We start from the raw sequence: 25676 nt of genomic DNA on the forward strand, positions 1-25676 counted from the left end.
AACCTTCGGGTGTTAAAAAAATGTAAAGCATGCTTCCATTTCTCTAGCTAGAGAAAGAACTTTTCTTTCTTAATTGGTTTTTACCTCCCTGGGAAACCTTGTCTTAGGCTTAGCAAGATACTCAAGATATTCTCAGGTCCTTAACATCACTCTCAACTTGACCCCAGTCATTATCATATTATCATCAATTAGCCTAGCCTATTACTGGCTGCTCTTCTTTTTAACCTTACCACACCCAGCTCTTCTCTGACCTGCAGTGAAATAATTTCTGTAGTAGTATCAGTAGTCATCACTAAGGAAGTTCCATCATGTTAGAGAATAGTCGTTCAATATCCTCAATGGGGACAGATGCTAAAAATTCTGTTTTTCAAGTGAGAAAATTGAGTCCTAAAGCTGGGAAATGACTTGACAGAAATCTATGATGCAATGGTAGATTGGGGGATGGGGAAGACTAAGTTTTATAGCTGCCGCTCAAATTCATCTTCCTGTCTAAGTGAATCAGTTTCAAAAGTCGGACAATGCAATTATGGAAAGTGAAAAAACAATCCTTGAAAATAATAACATTGTCTTTCCAGGGAAATTGATAGCAAGTATCCACAAGAAGAATGGTTGACACAGTTGAGATAAGTTTAAATAAAAAGGGCTTAATATTTGCAAGGGTATGGTAGAAATGAATGAATAAATTCCCAAATGTTTAATCCAATTTAATACCTGGACTTCTTAGATCCACGGGAATTACACATTCCCCTAGAGAAAACTGTGAAGTAATGGAGTTGCTCTTGAAGGTCCCAGTCCACAACTCCCTTGTCTTTATTGCTATACTATGATGCCTGGTATCTTGATCTTCTTTCCACTCACCTCTCTATACAATTTTATTTGCAAGAAAAATACCAAAGGTATGAATACACCTATTTTTGCAAAGGATCAATATATCCTAGATAATTTGCTTCCTGCTATGATATTTTTATTTTTGGCCGCGCCCATGGCAGAGGGAAGTTCCCAGGCCAGGGCAAACCCAAAGAACCACAGCTGTGACTAGAGCCACAGTAGTGACAACATTGGATCCTTAACCCACTTAGCCCTGAAGGCACTCCCCTGCTATGATATTCTGATTTCATTATATGCTATGCTATTTTCCACTTAAAAGAGAATAAGGTATTAAGTTCAAAAATTAAGACCTAATTATAAGATTTCAGGCATGAGTAATTCAGGTGGAAGAAGCTTTACTAAGGACAGAAGATCCTTTCCTTGCATTGATAGAATAATACATGTTGCTAGCCAGCTTCTTTTGCCCACTCATAAGGACAATCTTAGTTCTTGGTCTAGTATGTCTAGGATTCATATTCAATAATTGCACCCCCTTCCACCTCAAATGCTTCCCTTTCTAAATCTAAGGAAACTGATGGTTCTCCTACCTCCCTGACATAAGAATTTTCAAGGGGAGAAAAATTTGAAGAAACCAAGACTTTAAAAATAACTAGTTAGGGAGTTCCCATTGTGGCTCAGAGGAAACGAATCTGACTAGCATCCATGAGGATGCAGGTTCCACTCCTGGCCTTGCTCAGTGGATTAAGGATCTGGCATTGCCACGACCTATGGTGTAGGTCACAGACAAGGCTCAGATCCTGCGTTGCTGTGGCTGTGATGTAGACCGGCAACTACAGCTCCAATTCCACCCCCAGCCTGGGAACCTCCATATACTGCAGGTGCAGCCCTAAAAAGACAAAAAAAAAAAAAGCACTAGTTAGAAAGCAGGTAAACCAATAGTTGTTAACTTAGGCTTTTCCATCAGATGAGGGTCTAGAAAGTCCTATCTAGAGGTCCTATAATGAAGTAATGAAAATATCTTGAAGACTACAATAGAAATCCCAAACTACTGCAGTCAAAGACTATCAGTGATTTTTAGGAATTCAACATCTTGAGGAGTAAACGGAGTTGTATAATCAGCTGTTAGGTACAAATTTTAGGATAATGAATAATGTACATTGGGGCCACTAGTGAAAGACATAAACTTGTAGAAATCTGCAGTCAGGAGTTCAGTAGTGAACTAATCTATGAAAACCAGAAATAGAAGAGAAAAACTGAACAGTAATCAGGATACAAAATGAGTGGTGGTAACTACAAAGATATATTCTTTCCATTCTCTTAATTCCTACCCCAATTCTTTGATATTTCACTGAGAAATGAAAGTTTTTCTACAGGTAGCCTCATACTACCATCATTTTCTTTGGTTTTGTTTTCCTGAAACACCGGCCTATTCCCAAAAGTATTGCTTTCAGAAGAAAATGTCTGTCTCACCATGAATGTAGATGTAGTGTCTTTTTCTCAAGTTTCTTTGATTTACGTCTCCCAGAGGGAAAAAATTTCTCTTGAGGTGAAAAATAAAACTAATTATATATGTGGGCCAAAGACAATTGTGCAAAAATTATTTAAAAACTTACTCTTATCTAGATTTACCCCAAATGTGCTTGTAAATGGCACTGAAGTATGAGAAAAATGCAAAAGGCACATTCTAAAGTTCCTTTTAAGGAAATCAGGTTAGGCAGTGTTTCCAAAGACTGGTGAAACATATAAAAATCAGACACTGCCTAAGCAATAAAGTAAATACATTAAAAATAGAAAATCAAGTTATTTTCCTATTCATCTTGAGGAAAATGCCAAAAGAAGCTAACATCCTAAAGGGTAAAACGTAGTTTTCTAATTTTTTCCAGGTGTACAGGCCTGTGATTTTCTATTGCCACTTTCCCTTTTCTGCATATGAGCATGATGGAAAAAGACAAATGTGGAAAAAATTTTAGCAGAAAATAATTCACTTTATTAAAAAAATGAGTTAGCAATACTGAACACTGAGCAGTCTTTGCTTAGAAAGCAGACTCACACAATGTATATTACTCTTCAAACAGTCTTCTTTGTGATCTTGAAAGACTGAATAATTCAAAGATTTCTTGGAAGTAAGGTAAGAAGTTTTATGAGAACTAAAGCTGCTAAAACAATAGCAATTCCACCCAAAAGACAATAAAAATGGATATTTAAATCAGGAAATTTAGAGGTTGATAAATGCTAAAACTGAACATGTACCCAGCAATTAAGTCAATTTTGGGGTAGAGCCTTTGGAATCTGACTTATTACTTACTTTATAGCATAGTTCCCTTAATGGAATCATTTTTAGTGATTTTCTTAGGAACAAAACCTTGAAATCTACCTTCATAGGGATGGGGGGTATCCTTAAAACAAGTCTTTCACAAAACTAAATCCCATTAAAACGGGCCCAAGATGAACATATTGTCAAAGGTTATTCATACAGATAACAAACCGCGTTACAAGAGCCCAGGGTATGTGAGAAATACGAAGTATTCTTAGGAAAGAATTTTCTCCTTTTACCACCTAGCTGGTATGCTTCCTGGAAAGGAAAAGAGATACTTGTTTGATGAAATACAATGTGGTAGAAAGATGCTGATGGGAAGATGGAGAGCCACAGCTCTACTCTGTGAAATGATTAAAATATTCATCATGACCCACCCGCAGATAAATTAACTTCAAAAAGATGTAAGCTGTTAAGTGTGGAAATTCAGGCTCTCAGATGGGATTCTGCTAATTCTGCTACGCTAATGTTTAAATCCCATCACAAACAAAGAACTCATTCAAGAGAAAACTGCAAGTTCTAGTAGGTATGTTCATGGACCTTTTCTCTTTATAACACTCGGCGATTGGTCTATGATTTCAAAAAGCAGCAAATATGTGGTACCCTCAAGCACTTGATGCTTAGGAGTAAGTATTGTTGCTTACTGAGGAGCACCTGCCTCTAAAGTCTTGCCACAACTCCGACAGGTATAAAGAGGGCCCATATTTCAGGGGGAGGAGGTAAATTACATTTATGATCCATAGAATGAGGAGAAAAGTTAGGTTGTTTAAATATTTCAACAACCTGGCTCTCTCCTGGCTTTCTCTTGCACAGGCCCTCTGGGTACCAGTTTCAGAGTAACAGCGAAGGACCCCGGCATCCAAGCAAAGGCCTCCTGATCCATCAGAGAAAGGAAAAAAAAAAAGATGTTCTGACCACTACGGAGGGGATGACTACATAAGCATTATCAATCAAAACTGACTTGCGCACACAATGAGACACCAACATCAAATGCTTTCACTGACTTGTGGAATCTGAAAAAAGGACAGAATGAACTTCTTTGCAGAACAGATACTGACTCACAGACTTTAAAAAACTTATGGTTTCCAAAGGAGACAGTTCGGGGGGGGGGGGATGGAAATCCTATGAAACTGGATTGTGATGATCATTGTACAACTAAAAACGTAATAAATTCATTGAGTAATTACAAAAAGTGACTTGTAGATTAAAGGCACAGATACTTGAACTGTTCTGGGCCATTGTAAATATCAAATTTTATTCTATTTTACATAATTATAAAATTTACATGTGTTCATAGGAGTTCTTCCACATCAGACATTTGTGGAAAAGCTCTAATTTATGTCACTGAACATAGGAATTTTTCCACATAAGACTTCTTTCTAGGTGTCAGTTAATAATCATACTGGTATATAAGGTGAGACTAGAAGACTAATACATTCATATGCAAAAAAAAATCAGCCATTGCCTTATTCTTTAATTATATTTGACTTAATTGAAAGGCACAAAATAATTCATTGCAGCTCTCACATTTAAGGCCCCAAGAATATCCAGATAATTAAGCCCAATGTACTATGAGCAGGAAAGGGAAGGTAGCTGGTGTGATAGGCAAAGGAAAGGATGCTGCAGAAATGTCTTTGGTAAAATTCTTTCTACATAGAGATCCATTCTGCTTCTCTCCAATGCCAGTAAGCCATTGTGGAGAGGGAACCAGATAGCTAGGAGTGGCCATGAGGTCATCTGATTTCATTGTTTTCCTGTCTCCCAAGCTATAAGTTAAAATAAGAATCATTTTCTGAAGTCACATTGTAGTGAAAACTGCCATAAGAGAAGGGTGACATTGAAAAGTCTGTAATGTATTTAAAAGTCCAACTTGTGAAAATGAAAAAAACTTTCGTGTTTTGGAAACTTTCTAGATATATGTACTTAGTTCATTCTAGATGTTTCTCTGCAATATCATAATTTCTTTTTAAAAATAAAAAAAAAATTACTGTTAATTCAGAAACCAAAACTTACTTTAAGAAAAAACTAGAAACATTTTTTTTTCTATTTTGGATAATGTATAACTTTTGTTATATGTTTGGCTATACGATTGCTTAGCATACTTTATTCAGTATTTTTAAACTTCATATAATTGGGTACTTATACTTATTCACAAAGTCTAAACTGCACAAATTGCATTTCTTTTAATAAACACAGAATTAGATTCATCATCTGGGATTGCCTCAAACAGCTTTACCACTTTGTTCTGTCTTAACTATAAATCTTGGCTAGGGTAGGCCATAGAAAGGCATGGAGTAATAGTAACATATTTTTAAGGTTGTAAATTTATTTAAATAAAAAGTAATGAATGCTACAAAAAAACCAAATTGTGTAGCAATGTTAAATTGCAAATTATCATCAAAGTCATATTTTTAGTAGTTAAACTTTATATATATATATATATATACATATATATATATATGCTTTATTGCCTGCTAGGTGTAATGTGGGGCAATTCCTGTGGCTGGAAGACCCTGGGGTTTTGAATTTCCTGGCATTTAAGGGGGGGAAAAAAACCCCAAAAAGTACAAAACCAAAACAAAGTGTCCCTTAGAAACAACATAAATTAAGATACCAATGAATGTATTACTTAAGGTTTCACTTTCTTATCATGCATACAAATTTTGTGCCACGTTGCTGTGCTGAAATGCTGTCTGAAATCAGTTTTGACATGAGTATGTAAAAGGAATGTTTCGAAGCCATAAAGACATAATGATATAAATAACATATTTCTGAGACTCTGATCTACCTAGTCTTTGTTTTTCTGCCTATGTCCAGGTTGGCTTACTTCCTGGTTATGAACTACAGCCACTAAAATACATATTTCAAATAACTTAATGGTTTCGCTTCCTGAAATGAAAAGAGAGCCACCACGCCCTGTTCTTGGTTACATGTCACTGGCTGCCTAATATTACTTAATGAATTAGACTGACTCTCTTTGAAATGACTTACTGTTTGAATTTTGTGGAAATCCAGGCAAGGAGGATGGACCGTTCATTCCAGGGAGGAGGACAGGGGGAAGGCCGGGGAGTCCTGGATAGGCTGCTGGCAGACTGATGCCATGAAGGGAGCTACTATCCATCATGCTTGGCTGCTGTACCGCTAAGCCCAGCACATCTGAAGCCTTCTTTATCCGGTCAAGTTCTTGCTGTGCCATCAGCTGTCGAACTGTCGTTGGAGCCAAGTAATCTTTCTCCCGATCAAGCTGACTCCCAACGGTCTCCCTCACTTTTGAAATGTGCTGTTTGGAGAAAATATGATCTCTGATGGACAAACGGGCAGAGTACTTCACCCCACAGAGGGTACACTCTGGTTTGGTGCCTTCCGTTCCACTTTGATTGATCATGAAAGGCTTCCCTATGTTGATTTTAAATTTCTTTTCCTTTGCCCTTGCATTCTGGAACCACACCTGGACCACGCGTTTGGGCAGACCGATCTCGTTCCCTAGCATTTCACATTCTTGCATGGTTGGGGTTCGGTAGTCACTAAAGCAAGCCTTGAGAACCTTGAGTTGAAGATTGCTCATTTGGGTTCGGAAACGCTTGTGACCTGGTCGATCATTACTTTTGGATTTAAAAGGATTGCTGGATCCGAATGGATTTGGTGAGCTCGGGTCAGCTATGCTGGATGTTTCACTGCGGTCAGCATTGTCATCAGGGTCATCTGTGATATAAAAGCTTTGGTCATGGTCACCATCTTTATCATTGAAAGGTATTGAGGGACTCGTGAGAGAAAAGAGAAATTTTTCATCACAGACCTCTGTGGTGGGTGTGGTTGCTGTTTTGGCCAGAGTGTCAAGAGTTTTGGGTTCTTTTGGAGATAAAGCTGGCTTCACATCTCCAGAACTTCCCGTGGTGCTTTCCATTTCTGCGTTTCCCTCGTCTCCGGTGGTGGCGTCACTGATGGCGGTATTAATTGATGAAGTCTCATCAAAATCAGGTTTATTTTGATCATACCCTGCCTCAGCAGGAGGGGCGTTTAAATTCTCTACATCCTCAGAACATTCCGCTTTAAAAGAAGAAGGGCTTAACAGATTCTTCGGTGACAGCTCTGCTGTTTTACTCACAGGCGTTGACACAGTAGAAGCCAACTCATTCTCACTGGATAGATCGATTTTCGTTAATGGCAAAGATGGATAATCAAAATAAATGTACTTCTGCGGGCTTTCACCCCCATCTTCTGTTGCTATTAAAGGGCTTGGGGGCAGGCTGTAACCTGCCTGCTTTCCTTCATTCCAGTGCCGGGAGCGAATGTGGCTTTCTAAGGCTGACTTCGCCTTAAACAGGGCTCGGCAAAAGGGACACCGTTTATGAGACTGGGCGGGACCCACAGCCCGGAACTGGCCTTTCCTCTCTCGCGCCCGTGTATTCTGAAACCAGACTTGCACGACTCTCTTCTTCAGCCCCACTTCACGGGCGATATGATCAAGCATTTTTCGGGTAGGATTGGAATCCAGTAAGTACTTTTCATAGAGTATTTCCAGTTGTTCCGGGGTGATCGTGGTTCTCAGGCGTTTATCACGGTGCTGGTCTTCACCGCTATTCCCGCCTTCCTTTTCACTGCAGTTAGTATCTTCCTTATCATCCAGTTTCCTTTTAAGGGAAGCAGCAACGGTGGCAGAGGCCGGGGTGTGGGAGGACGCGGTCTGAGGGGGCATCTGTGTGAGAGAACCACTCAGCAGCTGTCCGGTCATCAGCGGGTTGTTGGGGTCGAATATCATGTAGGGCATGTCCATGGGCCGTTCCAAGAATGGAGAGTGAAGGAACTGGTTTTGAGCAGCGAGGAAGTGCATGTGCTGGTGCTCCTGCCAGAGTTCCAGAGTTGGGAAGGCAACTGTGCACTGATCACATTGGTATTGTAGTAACTGCGGAGGTAGACTGTTCTGGAGAGAAGTCATGGAAATCTGCAGTGGACTCGAAGGGATCGGGGTCTGAGAGGCCGAGGGGGGTCTTCCAATCAGTTGGGGTTGTTTTGGTGGCTGCGGCTGTGGCTGGGCGGCCGCAGCCTGTGGTGGCTCTGAAGAAGTGGATGCTAATGGCAGGGCTGGTTTGGTGCCTTGAGAAGGGGGCGAGGGATCACTCTGCTTTGGCTTTTCTGTGGGATATTCAGGTTTGGGAGACGTCTTCTCAGGTTCTGGCTTGGGTGATGGAAGCAGCGGGGTGCTAGCCCCAGAGCCAGAACTTGCGGCAGCGACAGGAGCGTTTTTGGCTGCTTCCGTTTGGCCAGACACTGTGCAATGCTTATACACCACCTGATCCGTGGCGTCCATGGAATCTTCAGTTTGGCTTTCATCTTGGGCATCGTCATCTTCATCCTTATAACACTGCTTTTTCTGATGCGTAATCAAGTCAAAGATTCTGGGGAAAACCACATTGCACTTTTTACACTGGTACTGCATGTTGCTGGTCCGGATATAGCGCTCATTAGTGAGTTCTCGTTTCTCGTTATCTTTAGCTTCTGCTTGGTTCTCGTAACTCTTCCGTGCCTTCTGCCGAGCATTCTGGAACCACACAACGATAACCCGGGTAGGTAGATTGAGAACTGTGGAAAGTTGTTCTATTTCATCATCTTTTGGGTAAGCGTTTGTGTCAAAAAAGTCTTGAAGAACCCTAAGCTGGTAGTCAGTAAACCTGGTTCTCGAAGACCTTTTACTGAAGGAGGCATCCGATTTGTAATGTTCTAAAGAAGAGGGCTGTGGGTCAATTCTGATATCCTCCAAAACAGTTATGGGAGGGTTGCTGAAGTTGTACGGCGAATCCTTATTTCTCTGCCGCTCCTTAAAAAGCGTATTTCGGAACCAGTGCTTGATAACTTTTTGAGAGAGGCCAGATTTTTCCGCCATTTCTTGGATCTGTTCTTCACTTGGAGAATTATTGATGTCAAAATAAGCCCTCAGGATTTTCAGCTGGTCGTCGGTAATTCTTGTCCGGGGGCGTTTGAACTGAGAATGCCTTAGGAAATTGGGATCTAATCCGAGCTGCTGCTGGCAGAGCTGAGTGAGATCCGCGGAGAGCGTGTCCATCTGGGGCAGCTGCAGGGCGAGCTGGGGAGGAAGCGCAGGATGCTGCACCGGCTGCATCATGATGGAAGGAAAGAGGGGAAGGTCCAAAGACACTGGCAGCTGGACCTGAGGGGGAGCGGAGGGGGGTGGGGGCGGGGGAGGAGGAGGAGGAGGGGGCGGCGGGGGTGGGGGCGGGGGAGTGGGCGGTGGGGCTTGTATTGGCGTAGACACCGTGCTTGGGAGTTTCACCGGCCCCAGGGAAGCAGGCTGCGGAGGAGCTGGAGGCAGCGGGGGTGGCGGTGGCGGGGGAGGCGGTGTTTCTGGAGAAGAGGGTGAAATCGGATAAAGCTTGTCGTAGGCCTCCCTGTACTGACGAGCAAATTTTTCTAGTGCACCGTATGGGAAAAACTGGCCATGTACATGTTCCTGGTGACTCTTTAGAATAAGAACATTGGAAAACAATTTCCCACACGTTCCGCATTCCAGCTTCTCAGTGCTTTCACCTTCACCGCTTTTGCCCTTCTTCTGTACCTTCTGCCTGTTCTCATTATACTGAATAACCAGCTCAAAACCGAAGTTTTCCAGTAATGCTTTGGCTGCATTTCCTCTGGCCCCTGAAGCGATTCGGGGCGGCAGGATGGATGGTTCCGAGGATTTTTGCTTCTTTCCGTCTTTGCCTTCTTTGAGCCCTTCGCCTTCACTTATAACTTCTTGCTTTGGCTTGTCTTGCTTTTCCGCCATCTCTTCTGCCTCCTTGAAAGAGGGTATGTCCTTAACAATCGGGCACTCAGCACTGGCCAAAGTGGTCTGCTCTTGTTTCAGTAATTTGCTGGCCTGCTGCTGTTGCGGCTGAGGCTGGGGCTGCTGCTGTGGCTTTTGGGACTGCAGCTGAGGCTGTGTGGCCTGGTACTGTTGTGCTTGTTGCTGGAGTATTTGGAGTTGAGTTTGGCCAACATGATGTTGGGTTTGAATCTGCTGCTTCAAGTCTTCAAGCAAGGATCCGGCCATTCCGGTCATGCCCGGCATCCCAAATGCGGCAGAGCCAGGCAAGCCCAAATCAGGCCCCAAGCTGAACTCGGTCCCGGGGATGTAGAATGGAAAGAGAAACTGAGGCTGCTGAAACTGCAGCAGCGCTTCTGGGGTCATAGGAAAGTGAGGCAAAAAGGCAGGGTTAAGAAACTGAGGCTGAAAGAACGCAGCCTGCTGTTGCAACTCGTGCTGCAGCTGCATCTGAATCTGCGCTGGTGACTGTGGTGGGTGATGAGCAGGTTGAGCAGAGATTAACTCTGGAGTTTGCTTTTTATTTAATTCTTTGGCATCTAAGTGGGTGTCTTTGCTGCTTACTCCTGCCAAACTCATGGAATCTAACATCCCTTGGCCAGGACTGCTAACGTTGGCGGCGCTGTGCCCACTGACCACGTGGCTGCTGGGCTCCAGCTTTGCAGCCCTAGCCTTTGTCTGGTGGAGCACGGACCTCATATGGATTTCCAACGTCGAGCTTTGGCTGTATGCAACATTGCAGATGCTGCACTTGTAGGGTTTGTTATCTGTGCTGCTGTTGGTTTCTTGAGGAACCGGACTGGAGGCTTCCTGCAAAACCTTTTTCAACTTATGCAGGTGAGAAACTGAATTATAATGGACCAAGAGAATGTTCTTTTGGGTGAACGACTCTTTACACACTGTACATTTATATGGGCGAGATGGATCGAGGAATTTTTCCATTGTAAAATTTGGCCCTTTTCTAAAAGGTAAGGTCCGCTTTGGTTCAGAGCCCATGTCATCTGGAATAGAGCTACTGTCACTTCCTACAGGACTTGCCTTCCCTTCGTGGTCCACCTCATACTCTCTCTCCATTTCCTGCTCTAGGGCATGGTCATCCTGGGCCATCGTTTCACTCTCTGCCCACAGTTCACCATTCACAGGCAAGGAGGCATACAGCTGTTGAAGTTCAGCTTCACTCAGTTCAGGGTGGCCAGCTTCCAAGTGTTTTTTTAAAGCCTGGAATGTACGGAAACTACGCTGGCAGAGATTACACATTGTCGCGGCCCGAATCGCATGATACTGGGAATGTATCTGAAGCTTCTGCATAGTCTTAAAAGCCAAGCTGCAGTGGTTACAGCGATACTTATAAACGTGGCGGTCTGAAACAGAGAGTGGTTGCCTTTTTTGCTGTTCGCTTAACTGATCTTGCAGTGGGTCAGAGATCTTCCCATCCTTACTGCTGTTTTTATTCCACTCCGACGCTTCTGTGGGTTCTTTTGTCGGTTTCTGCTCCTCACTCTTTATTTCCATGATAGCCTTTGAGTCGTCAAGACCCGCCATACTTTTGTCATCCATGGGACTTTCACCTGCGTCAAGAAAGCATAAACCACTTACAGGAAGAAAGCCTACAGCTCAAATCCCAATGAATATTGCAAGCGGGAGCCTCTAAAGGTTTCTGCTTAAGCGATTCTTTGAAGAACAATTTATTGAGCAATTACTTATGTATGGGGCACAGGGGATATAAAGGTGAGTAAGAAATCATCCCTGACCTTAAGGAATTTCAGGTTAGAGAAGAAAATTAAAACAAATAAATAAATCTTTTTTTTTTTTTTTTTTTTTTATAAAGGAAAGAAGTCAAAGGTAATTATAGTATCCTACAAGTAGTGTGATACCAAGGGCCATAACCTCAGGATTCAGGAATTCGAACCGACAAAATATTCCTGACCATTGATATTTAGGTCCCCCAAGGGCTGTTTACAGATAACCAGATAGTAAATATGCCTTGAGAAATATGGCTCTTGAAAACACCATACATTTTTTCCTCTGTGCCTTTTTTGAAAAAATATAATCTTAGGGAGTTCCCGTTTTAGCACAGTGGAAATGAATCTGACTAGTAGCCATGAGGATGCGGATTCGATCCCTGGCCTCGCTCACTACTGGGTCGGGGATCATGTGTTGCCATGAGCTGTGGTGTAGGTCACAGATGCAGCTCAGATCCTGCATTGCTGTAGCTGTGGTGTAGGCTGGCAGTTATAGCTCCGATTGGACCCCTAGCCTGGGAACTTCCATATGCTGCGGGCATGGCCCTAAAAAGCTAAATAAAAAAATAAATTTATATATATATATATAAACTTATTTTTTTAATATGTATAATCTTAGTAATAATACTATTGGAGCACCACTGTGAATGCAAGCCACTACGAGTGGATCTCAGTCAGAGCTGGCATACCTGAATATTTTCCAGGCCCCTCAGCTGTGATGGCTGCAGGTGTGTCCCGTTCTGATTTCTCAGAGGCGGCTGCTGGCAGTAGCAGACTATTGGGCATCATCACATCAGGGACAGGCACCTGTGAAAACCAAAGGGGTTCATGGCAAATGTACCCCAGAAATCACATACTCCATCACATCTGCCCTTTGGCAGCAGCATAACCCAGGTACATTTTTTCCAACCAAAGCAGGGCCATTTTGTGGCTCTCATAGGCCAAGGCTCTCCCTTCAAAGTTCTGATCATTGATGTTGTGATGTTGTATTCTTTTATTTTCTTTTGTTAAAAATGTGGTTTGAAGGCTTTTGTAGCCAAGAGATGACAGCCAAGATGAAACTCAAGGTGCCCACATGAATCATTTGTTTAACATTAAAGGTATAAGATTAAAATGGCAAAAATCTGTGTTATTGAGTAAGATATGCCTTGTATCATATTTGGTTATTTTTCCCCCCTAAGCACCAAAGACAACAACAAACGGGACTGTGGTTGTGATTTCTACAACAAAGTCAGAGCTTGATGTAAGGCAGAAGAAATCAATTTCTATCAATCGATAATTACAGATTTTGTGTTGCTACTTTTACAGGGATTATGTCACACATGCATCAACATTCAATGTCCTTACTGTCATAAGCAGCTTCTCCACACAATCCGGAGACACACTGTGCAAATGCGTCAGATGCAGCTGGAGGTGCATTTTGTTGCTGAGGACGTCCTGGCAAAGGGGACAGCAGATGACAGGCTGTACCGAGTGCTGTGACAGGACATGCATCTGGATACGACTTTGGTCCCTACTATTGTAGTTACAATAAGGACACTGATAGAACTGGAAAATATGGAATAAACATGACCACGATTAGTTCATGGATTTTGATGGCTTCAGAGCATTAGAAGTCATACCAAGGGTTCACTTCCTTGCCAATTAGAGTATCTACATATATTTCAATAGCATGGAATAGCTTGGAGGCTCTTGGGTTATCAAGGACAACAATTAAAAAAAAAAAACATGTTTATACAGCAAAGGGAAAAAAAGCACATTTACCTGTTCGTGACAGAATTTACTGTCCTCTGTAGGTTTTGATCTTTTTGTTGCCACATCCTCTTCTTTTGCCAGCAGGAGTGGCTGGGTTCCCCCTGCCACACTGACTTTTAGCTCCTTTTCTGGTGTGATTATTCCTGATTCCCCCAAAAGAAGAGAACACCTCGATTTTAAAAGACTAACAATGTCGAGATCTGGAAAAAAATGATGTTTTTCAAATAGCTTTAACTCCACTGAATCACCCAAAGAACCAGACAGACACTTTTACATGATGCTAATGTCAAAAGGCAAAAAACACATGTCTTTTTGTCCATAAACCAAATAGAGTTTATAAATATATTTTAAAATGTGCTTCTGTCTCATGTTTTGATAACCCTAGGTGACCTTGAAGGATTCATCAATACCATGTGCTCTCTGGTGTCTTGGTTTGCCTTTATCACATTAAAACAAATACACTCCCATGCACAAATGCTAACTTAGAAAATAATTATTTCCCTGATTGAATTATCTCTTTTTCTAAAATTCTGGGACACTGAAAACATTTCAAAATTCTAAGAAGAGCTGACTATCATTCACGAATGAAAATAACGTCTTTATGTAGTGAATGCAAGGTTTAAAAATTATACGTTACATATTCACCGCTGCTTTTTGCGATTTATTCTTTGCTTTAGATGTCTCAGCCATTGGCTGTGCACATCACAGAGTAGTCCAAATCTCAAGAAGACAATTGTTTTATGAGGTTAATCTAAATATTCAGTGTTAAAGACGGTTTAAAATTTTGCCTAGATGAGCAACGTAATGTATAGAAGCCTCACACACATCAAAGAAAAGAGTGCAATTCTAATTTCCCAATCTAACATAAAATTCTTTCCAGCATCAATTTTCCCAATAATCTCCTCTGTGAGGCTGGATATTACAGCGACATTGGGTAGGCATGTCACATACATCTCACGACAAACACAAAACCTCATTTACCAGCCATTCCAATCTCATCATAGCGTGGCATCATCTGACCTTTTTTCTGCTGTTTATTATGAGTATTTCTAATTTTAACTTTCAATTTTCACCATCTTCCAGTCAATTTGCAACTAAATTATTTCCAGGGTGAGGACACTATCACTGGACAACTGGGTGCAAATACATCTTGAAATGCAATGAAGCTAAACCATTGATTGCTATCAGACCCCGCGTAAATATAGAGTCTAGGCGTAATCTGATTGTATGCTGTGCATGAAGATTTATCTTGATTTTTTTTTCAATCCACATACGGTTCATATAAATGAACAAATTATACCTTATTGCAAAATAACCCAGTTTTAATTTAAAAATAAGGTCAAAAATGTTATGGAAACAAAGTAAAAATGAACCCCCAAATACATTTCTCTTTATATCCTGGATGGAGATGCATGTTTTGCAGCATGTAAATAATTTTAGGAATTTTGAATTTTGAAAAATATTTAAAAGTAAGTCTGACTCTGAGGAGACCAGAGTCTTTATTTTATTTAAATAGAATTTAAGTGACATAATGACAATGATTTTATTCCCTTGGAGTTTGTAGTAGGTACAGAAGTAGTGCTATGTTCACAAACAAATTGCACTGATAGTGATTTCTAGATTTACAAACACTAGATTTTATTCGAATTGGTACATTTTTCCTATATATAGGTACCTTAGAGAAATTAGATTCTTTCTCGATTTTTTGAAAAAATAATTTATCATAGTTGTATTTGAATGAATTTAAATCTGAGATAGACTAAAAATTTTCATTATATGGATTAAACAATATCCAGGTATTTGATATCCAAAGATATGTCAAAAATAGGAATGTTTATTTTGTAATTAATTCTGGTAGCCAGAAGAAATGTTTTTTCTTCTAAAAGCAAAACTCTCAAAGAAGAATATACCTTTTGCTATCATTTTAAAAGCATTGAAAACATACATGTAAGAAAAATATGATAGATAATACTTGCAAATAAAATGTATTGCTGAAGGTGTCAGATCAAGTTGTATAAAATGATTGTCTTTTAAACCAGCAAATGACTATCAGTTGATCTTTTCCTGTAAGACTGGAAGTTTTTTCTCTAAAAGTTCCCTAATAAAAGTAAGAATATGCTCCCTTAGGAGAATAGTACTAGGTCATAGTCCCTTATCATCCTTTTGTGTGCCTGGTAGAAGCAGACACAACCAAATAAGTTGGTCTGATTCCCTATGCTATCAAAGATTGTCACACGCAAGGGAAAAGAGAATTTCCACAACTCTTGCTGCTTGCAGGCCTTATGGAACTTCAGAAACAGAATAAACCTTCCAAAAACTTCTAAATCTATTAAATGTATAGCTATGGCCTTGTTTTTACAAGCATCTATCTTCTAATATTAGTACTATAAAGGATCAAAACAATAATTTCAAGGTTTGGAACATTTTACTAAGATTTTACAATGGATTACATATTTGGTAAAATTAATCCATGTTATTTTTATGCTTATTAATATTCATCAGTAATATAATTGCTTTTAAATTAAGGGACATTCACTATGCATCAAGTAAAAGTTAAGTTTTAGGGTTACTATTTCACAGCCATTGTGATATCTGTTGGTGATAGTATTCCACCCAATATATGTGTCTGCTTCAATTTTTTTGGCTAATTAACCTAGTTAATTAAATCATGATCTTAAGGTAAGCTAGGCGCTTCCTAAAAACTATTTTATTTTAAGTTGAAAAGAAGTTATAAACAAAGTCTAGACTGCCTAACTGTAGCTAGGAACCCCAGAAATGCATGTCACTGATAAGAAGCAGCAGCAGAAAATGCTAAGATGTAATAACATGTGACAAAAACAGACACTTGAAGATAAAACAGGTTACTAGGATTATTTGCAAAAATGAGGGACATTACATTTTATGCACGCATGCCTTTTCTACTCAAAGGGGCACCATGTCGGGTATGACGGCTTCCCTGGTAAATTATAAGAAATCAACTCTGGGGTCTTTTTTGAATTGTTTTATCCTAGAAACATCTTGTATGAAATAAAAACCAATGAATTTTAGGAAGGTTTTAAATTTTGTGATTACTCATAATTTATGCCCACAACGTTACTTGAAATAAACCCTGTTACCCTAGACAAAATTTTGAAATGAGATCATAATTCACTTTGTGTTATGAAGGCCACCATGATATCCTCAAAAAAAAAGCTATTTTAATGCATTTTTAACTAAAAAGTGAAGTCTAATTACAAATTAGCATGGCCAAATAGATGAGCCAATGATTATCTGCCAGTTATGAGATTATTTAACATGCATGAGATTACTAATATAAAAATGACATAATTTACTTCAATTCAGATGCCGCCTACTTAATAAATTTTCAATCCCTAAAATACAGAATGTTGTAAATAAAATGGTTTATACTCATAACAGGTGAGGGAAATCCCATAGCACATATGTACTAAAAGCAAATCTTGAAAAAAACAATAAAACAAAAATGCTAAGTTATTATTTATGAATCAATGTATTTGATAAAGTTTGAATACTATCCAACTTGGATAATGCAACTCCAAATAAGTCTAAATTATAATTACTGGTATAGTATTCTTTTTAATGAGACTAGAATGAAAGGATAATTTTAATTGCAATAATAAAGGTTAATTTCCATCTTTCCTCATGTTTACTTCCTTATTAAAAAGTGGTCCCCTTAGCCACGGCAGAGACATATTACATTTTCAATGCAAATGTATTAATCTGGATAAACTCTATATTAATTCTTGTAGTGCACAGAGCTATAATTTGGATTATAATTAATCTAAAGTGGCACTAGATTTAAATGACAATATAAATGAGGCATTAGGAGGCTTTTCTATTATGAATGAATATTCAACAAATATGACTTGCATATTGCCAAGTCTCATTTTGAAAGCTCTAGTCCTAGAGATTAATGTCAGCAACACAGTACAACAGCTTATACAAACACTGTCTTCCTAAAACATGTTAATTCCTTCCTGTCTAAAAAATTCTGTGTGAAAGTGAGGAGTCACCCTGTTTTCTAATATTAGAACATGTTAAGATAGTGATTAGTTTATAAATTTGCCAGTATTTTTTGACATTTATAACTGACATAAGGGAAAAAAAAAAAAACCCAATGTGTACATATGTGGTTATTCAATCATTAGAAGTACTTATAAGGGAAAAAAAAATCCATGTAATAATTTTTTCACCTAATCAAATTCAATTTAGAAAGCAGAAAACTTTGTTAAAAGTTCATGTTAGTTGTCCATAATAAGACCTGTCTTGATGTCTGGGAGGTTTCAAGGCTAAATATTTGCATTTCAGTAATTGCTTTGAGTTGATGCGGAAAAGCCCATTTTTATCCCTACAGATGTAGTTGGGGAAGCATAAAAATGTGTTTTAAAAAGCTACCTTTATCCAACAGTCTGTATCCTCTTGTGTGCCTGAGTCCTGTCAAGATGGTACAATTAGATGCCCAAGAAAGGACAATAACTCATCAGGCCATTAGGGAGTGATTGAGCCCATTATTTATGTAGAGCAGTAAACTCCACTGGTAGAGATAGAGCCTCTGCATCTGTGATATGTTCCAAGCAAGGCTCCTTCCTCATTGGTGAGATCGGAGCCATTTTCAAGAGGTTCCCACAACCCATCCTTTACAAGGTATTAGTTGCTTAAAACCAAGCACAATGTCACATTCCTAGGTATTACGTGAACACTCAATGGACACCACTGTTCTATTTGTGTATTTTACAGAGCTTTCTGAAGAATGAGGTGGAGGGGAATAGAGTCCACAATCTCTTTGGTACAACTGTGAGAAAAATCACCAATAGATGGGGGATGATCTGGCCCTCCCTGGAGTGGTCAAGCAGCTAAGCCTTGATTAGTTCCTTCCTAGACCTAAACTGACTACCTTGCTATTTCCAATTCTTTTCAAATGAGGTTTAGATGGCACTGCACTTGACCTTGGCTGATCACAAGGTGCTTCAAATTCCTTGTCAGTAACCTCAGGCACCGGCTTACTCATACACAGCGATGGCATCTTTGTTTTACGTTGCTTCAGGCTCAGTACCAACATTAGATCCTCTTTGTTTAAATCAAATTAAATTCATATGTTAGCCACTGTACTCTAGACCCAAATTTAAATGCACCTTTTCTCACTGGAAATTCAGCCTTAAACCATATAGGGTGGGGGACAGGGAGGCCCTTCAAACGATTTTTGAAGGGAACAGAAAACTCAGATAGGCAAAGACTGAACTACAAATACGGGGTAATTCAGGTTTACATAAACGGGCACGTGAAAATGATATTTTTGTGCACAACCCAATGTCTTCAGAGGGAAAACAAGCTTCTTTAGATGCGGCTGTCACTGGAATTCAAGGAGAAGATAGATGACTACCTGAAACTAATAGGCTTGAACCCGTTTCAGCACTTCTTCTGCTTCAATGAGTCCAACATAATAAAACTAGGTATAGCGTGCAGCAAAAGTAGCCAATGTAATATTCATTGCGACCATAGATTTCCATCTCATACATACAAAGCATGGATGAAGTCATATATTTGCCAAATCAAACACAGAAAAAGCCTTAGGTATCCACACCAGATGCTGGCCTAGCGTTTGTTTGTGCACAAGTAAATGTCATGACACGAAGGTTTGTTTTCAAAGACAGTAGCTTTCATTACTGGGATTTGTCTATTCTAGAAGATCAAAATTACCCAGCACCTAATCCCTTCTCAATGATATTTCCTCTTCTTAGGCTGAATCATCTGTAAACTTTTTCACTGGATTTTGTTTGAAATGCCTCAAATAGATGCCCTGGAAAAGGGCAAATTCCTGAGTGTTAGTTGTAAAAAAAAAAAAAAAATCGAGGAAAAATAACATTTATTTTTAGGGTTATGTGGTTTGGTGGTGGTGGGGTGCATGTGATTGAATGAAAAAAATTCAAGTGATACCTAATCCTGTGCTTTTGAAAAATTAATATGCCATCAGAGGAATCACAAGTATAGCTAAGATTAATGAAAGGCGCTTAAAAAATTACAAGCACACAAACTGATTTGATTAAAAAATAATCTTGCTGGTCGTCCTGCAATATTCTTCAACTTATCCAAATCTATTCTGTCAGATGGTTATGATTAAAAATAGGTCAATGGGAGGCTACTGATAGAAATCACATGCAAAATGCACATGCAATGAAGAGTAGTGGGAATGTTCAGACAGTTTAAAATGAATAAAAGCTTTTAATAAGCTTTGGGAGGGGGTGAAGGAAGGGCTGATTGCAGGGAATGGGGGTGGGGAATGGAAAGGTGAAAGACTCTAGCATCTTACCCGTGTCTTTATTAGAGTTCTTGCCTTCATTATTGTCTCTCTCACTTGTGTCTTTCTCATCATCCTCAGCCACTGCTGTAGGTCTACTAGCTCCTTCTGTCTCCTCACTTTGTTCTTCTGTTAAGAAAGGCAGACCAGTCAGAAGGATGGAAAACCCCAGAAAAACACATGCGAAAATAAACGACGTGACCATGTTGAAACTTTGCTATATGTGACTCATCTGCAGACGTTCATTCTCCAAAAAAGAACATGAATTTATTCAAAAGTCTCTATTAGAACCTGCTAGCAATACCAATGCAGTTTTTTTTTTAATCTCAAGCAACTTCTTTTACAACCATTGAGAAATGTGCCTGTACTAAATTAAAATAAAAGAAATTGTTTAAAAGAAGTATAGTTCAAGCTAGGAAAGATTGAAAAATGGAGGTTAGAAAAAATTATGGTTGAAAAACGTATAGTTATGAATGGGGACAGGTGGGGGGAGGGGTGGACTGGGCGTTTGGGATGGAAATATTCTAAAATTTATACATTGTGATGATGGTTGTACAAAAATAAATATAATAAAACTCACTGAATTATTAAAAAAATATAAATAAATAAAAATAGCGGTAAGGCAATTTTGCAATTTCAACAGTAGAACCTTCTGAGCTACATGAACCCACCACTGTTCCAGGGACTTGGATCAATGGCAGAAGGAACCAAATTCTCGGAAAAATTTCTCAGTGAAATAACATGATGATGAGGGGTTAACTCTAAGACAGGTGTTGCTCCTGCCTTTCAGTCCTTAGACCCCAGAGGAGTTCTTTGGAATTTGTCAGAGTAAGATCTCAAAACTTCAGTTCCACTGAGATTTTTTTTTAAATTTTCCATAGGGGGAGCCATATGGGGCGTAGGACAGGAGAAGGTATAACTTCTATGACAACCACATCACCCCACACCTCATTCACGGGCTTCACACCAGCTAGATTACATGGAAATCCTCATAGTAACTCAACCCTATTTAATTATTCTGTAAATCTTAGCTACGCCGCTGCTGGTGGATTAATCTGTTTATGCAGTTCGCCTCTATGCTGGGTCTGTGTAGCACTAATCCGTGAAAGGCCCACTGTTCTCTTTCATCCTGCGATCATTCGTTTCTCACTGTGCTGATGTCACATTTTAATGAATTTTTAGCAATCTGAGTAATGCCAGATAACCAGGCTCGCAACTCCCCACAGCATGGCATGCTGTTTTCAGGGCAGCACAAAAAAATAAAAAACCATCTTCCCCTGTTCAGGTAGGAATTACATAAATTAGGAGGAGAAGGTAAAATGGGATTTGAAGCACCAGGCTGCTCAATTTCATAAAATCTTTAATGACCATATAAATTAACCCTGGAAAGGCAAAAGGTCATCGACACACATTTGCATACCCTCTTCTATTTGCTTTTGATAAGCAGAGCTTTTATGCTGAGAACATGATACAATTAACCCTTCAATAACCAGACAAAACGCTGCTCCGGACATTTTAAGTGTCAAGCATTAACTGAAAATTACACACTGCATAAAATTTTCATTGCAAATGCTATAGTGATTGAAAGGGGAAATCGTGGCCTTCTCCACACCCCATGTTTTTTTAATAACGTTCTGACAGCAGAATGAAATATCCACTGTCATATGTAGCAGCTGAGCACAAAAAAAAAAAAAAAAAAAAAATTGCTATTTAGTGCCTCACTTGCCAGCCATGCTCTACAACTGTGGGAGCAGAAAACAGAACAGAGGGGGACAGTTCTGGGCTCAAGGCGGGGAACAAATGCAAAAAAAAATAAAGGGGGGAAAACAACACATTTAATACATGCGACATAAGAGTTTGCTTCAACTGTAAGTCCTCAAAGGCACCATACAAATCCACTTATTCCATATTTGCACTTTGCCGCTGCACAAAGGCAGAGGGGAGGTCCTTGGGGAGGGGTCTGTCATCTGAGGGTCTGGGGGAAGTTTCCCTTTCAGGCAAATACACATGGAAATTGTACTTGAAGAAGAGAGAAATCAACCCTTCCCCTGGCTGCAGCCTGCTTTCACCCTTGGTGATAATCGCTGATCAAACACAGGCTCCCTCCTCCCTGCATGGGGCCAGGCTGGGTGGGGACAGTGGCCTGGCTCAGCCTGGGAGGCTGGCCGGCTGAGATTATGATGGGATTGGGCTGTGTCCCTGCCAAGTCCACACACGTGACACGAGATCCGGTGTCAGGCCCGCGACCTACGACAGCCCGTGGCAATTACTTCTCAACTCATCCTGGGGACGGGATGCAAGGCTTCTTTGAGTTAGATTTACTGGACCTTTCCCCCAGGGCTGGAAAATGAAGTGTCAGAGCGCTACTGAGTGTCCTTATCTTGAGGGGACATAAAATCGTAAGGGCTATCGCAACTCACATTCATAAAACATTGCGTGTCAGGAGAAGACGACGCAAATTATGAAGGGACTCAAAGAAAAACTACAGTATAATCTGGGTCTCATCAGACAGTTTTTCCAGGATCCTCTTCTTCATTTTTCTGGTATGTGTTTTAAGTGTGAGAGAAATTCCCAGACAAGTTCTTCTATACATCACTGTGGTGTCTGACCTCCGCGTGACCCTGGCAACAGTTTGAGAAATCTGAATGTGAACAAAGACTCTGTGTCAGCAGCAGCGAAAGACTGTGGGATAGACGCTCCCCATCAACTTAATCGCAAACAGCAGTTCTGAGGCCATAACTTTGCCCAGCTCCTCCAAGCCACAGCTCATAACCTCCAGAAGTGGATTTGCCTTCACCGCCTCTGCTTCTCTGACTCCCTGTCCCTCTTCCCACCCCCCCACCCCCCACCCCCGTTCTTCCTTTGAAGTAGGCAGGCAATTAGCTCTAATGCTCAAGCAATTCAGACCTGTTTTGTGGTTTCAAAGGCGAAAGCTGTTTATTACAGGTAGGCGCTGGAAGGGAGCCATAGAACTTGGCGAGCTTTTTTTTTTTTTAATCAGGCAAAAAATAATCAAAGGTTCACTTAGGTACACCGTAAAGTTTCAGACGAGTCAGAAGAAAAAAGGTCGCTTTCAGTCTTCAGCAGAGTTTTTGAAATAAATCTGATATTCATTTCATAAATAGACTTTTGAGTCAAGAGTATTAATGTGGAGAAACCACTTTCTCTAGGAAACTCTGTAGGTTGGATTTGGGGTTAAGGGTAAAAGAGTGGCTAGATTCTCATTTTCAAGTACCGCATTTCCTCAACTGTAAAATGCTATGAAATGTAAGATGGTTACATTTTATGAAAAAAGGAAAAAGATATATGTGATATTAAATGTACCGAAGGGATGCCTGAGAACTGGGGAAAATTACATAAAATTCCAAAGTAAAAAGGCTAAAGCAGTTTTCATTTTCATCAATAAATTTCTTCAACATATTACATGTAATAATAATGAAAGTATTATAGCATTTCATAATACCGTTGTATTCACACTATATATATTTCAATTATTCTTTTGCCTCATGGAAGATTAAAAATGCAGTATTCATATGTTAAACTTTATGATATGAGGGTACTTAAGTTTAAAATGTGCATTGGGGTCCAGAAGAACTTCCCAATTTTCAAATAAGTGATAAAATATTTTTATTTTAAAACATTTAAAAATAATAGGAAGACAACATAATACTATAGTCTTCCTATTTTATAGACATACAATACAATTAACTTCCCCTAACATTTTTTTTCTTCTTACAGCCACACCTGTGGCATATGGAAGTTCCTGGGTTAGGTATTGAACTGGAGTTACATCTGCAGGTCTACACCACAGCCACAGCAACACCGGATCTGAGTGGCATCTGTGACCTATACTGCAGCTTGTGGCAATGCCAGATCCTTATCCCACTGAGCAAGGCCAGGGATCGAACCCGAATCCTCACGGACTTTGTCAGGTTCTTAAGCCACTGAGACAAAGTGGCTTAAGCCCCCTAGCATTATCATCATGCCTAAAAGGATGATCTTATAATTTACTCTACACATACACATAAACCATATTTCAAAGAAAAGATCCTTTTGTTTGTTTGTTTGTCTTTTTAGGGCCACCGTGGCATATGTAAGTTCCCGCACTGGTGGTTGAATCTGAGCTGCAGCTGCAGGCATATAGCCACAACCACAGCAATGCAGGATCCAAGCTGCATCTTCCACCTACATCACAGCTCACTGGCAACGCCAGATCCTTAACTCACTGATCCAAGGGCAGGGACTGAAACTGAATCCTCATGGATATTAGTCAGGTTCATTACCAATAAGCCACAAAGGGAACTCCTAAAAGAAAACTTTTTGAATGACCAGCTTGTAGTATTTTTATTTGAATAAGAAAAAAATTGGAAATTCATTATCAACTTATTCTATAAAATTATAGTATATAATTTCTAAGCAAATCAACTTCAGAGATAGCCCTCACATTAAACACCAGCCAGTTTTGTTGATTCCCATTGCTTTACTATACAGTTGGGTTTGGGAACCCTCTGAATCTTTTAAGGAAAACACTGCATACTTTTTAAGCCCATGTAAAGAGGAAGCAGAGGATAACTTTTAGGTTTTTTATATTGAACATCTTTGCTAGACACTTGGCTTACAAGAATTCCTTCCTGGGCAGTTCCTGCTGTGGGTCAGCGTGTTAAGAACCTGACTAGTATCCGTGAGGATGCAGGTTCGATCCCTGGCCTCACTCAGTGGGTTAAGAATACAGCGTTGCCACAAGCTGTGGTGTAAGTCGAGGATGTGGCTGGGATCTGGCATTGGTGTGTCATAGGCGTTGGCTGGTGGCCACAGCTCTGATTTGACCCCTGGCTTGGGAACCTCCATGTGCTGCAGGTGCCGCCCTAAAAAGACGAAAAAAAAACAAACAAAAAAATCCTTCCTGGGCCCCCTCCTTGTCTTGCTATCCAGTTCCCACTCCCTCCAAATCTATCCTTTCTATGATCTACTTAAGTGTGACTTCTCTACTTCAAATCTTTCAGTGACTGCCACGACTTAGAAAGAAAAAGTTCAATCTTCTATACATGGCAAGAAGTTCTCGTCTACCATTCCAGTCTCATCTTTCTTCCCTTCCTATCTAACACTTAACTCTTGAGAAGAGTCTTCTCAAATTTTAGGGAATCAGAATTACCTGGAAGACTTGTTAAAACACAGACTGCTGGGCTCCATCCTTAGAACTTCTGATTCGGTCAGTTTAGAGTGAGGCCTGAGAATTTACATCTCTAATTTCCTAGGTGATGCTAATTCTTGGTCCGAGGATTACATTTTGTGCTCCACTGTTTAGACACATATACCAGTCATTAATGCCGTCTTTCTTCCTATAAGACATACCAACCTGTTTCTTTGTCTTACTTAGAATGACTTTTCTCCACTGTATAACTTCCATCTTTCCTTTAATCCTAGCTTGGGAAGTATCAGTTTCAACAGATATAAAAACTGAGTTAATAATACCCACCTCATGGATTTGTTATAATGTATAAAAATTAGTCAGCACAGAGCTTAACCCAAAATAAGTATTAAAAAATGCTAACTGTGTCATTATAATTGATTCTTTCTCCAAAAAGTCTTCCCTGAATGTTGAATTAGGATTAATGTTTCTGGATAAGTTTTTTTTTTTTTCTTTTTCTTGTGCATCAGTATCAAACGACTTACCCTAATATGTGGAAGTTATCTGTGTATTGGTTACCTCCCTTAATAGGTACAGATTTACTGAAAATAGTGATTATATTATTTGTCACTGTGCCAGAGGCACCTATTATAAAAGGCAGGCAATAATTGTTGGAACACTGAATTCCCTTAAGGAAGCAAAATTAGGGGAAGAAAAGGAGGAGTTCAGACTCTCTAATTCCTCTATTTCCCTTCAATAAAACCTAAAAGGGGTAT

The 25676-nt window shown here is 39.9% G+C and overlaps 1 protein-coding gene across 5 annotated transcripts in view; it reads right to left on the reverse strand.

The window, feature by feature from the left end:
- The window catches only part of ZFHX4 (zinc finger homeobox 4), a 196712-nt gene that overhangs the window by 5799 nt on the left and 165237 nt on the right, over positions 1 to 25676 (reverse strand). For 4 of the 5 annotated variants that reach the window (XM_021089177.1, XM_021089179.1, XM_021089181.1 and 1 more), the window contains exons 6-10: positions 19785 to 19901; positions 13469 to 13659; positions 13052 to 13252; positions 12394 to 12511; positions 6134 to 11530 (exon numbers count right to left, since the gene is read on the reverse strand). In XM_021089177.1, coding sequence (XP_020944836.1) covers positions 6134 to 11530; positions 12394 to 12511; positions 13052 to 13252; positions 13469 to 13659; positions 19785 to 19901 — 6024 coding nt within the window. The remainder of the gene's footprint in view (positions 1 to 6133; positions 11531 to 12393; positions 12512 to 13051; positions 13253 to 13468; positions 13660 to 19784; positions 19902 to 25676) is intronic. The other variant, XM_021089180.1, reaches the window with a different exon arrangement.

The sequence above is a fragment of the Sus scrofa genome, chromosome 4 (assembly GCF_000003025.6).
Source record: "Sus scrofa isolate TJ Tabasco breed Duroc chromosome 4, Sscrofa11.1, whole genome shotgun sequence".
NCBI classification, from domain to species: Eukaryota; Metazoa; Chordata; class Mammalia; order Artiodactyla; family Suidae; genus Sus; species Sus scrofa.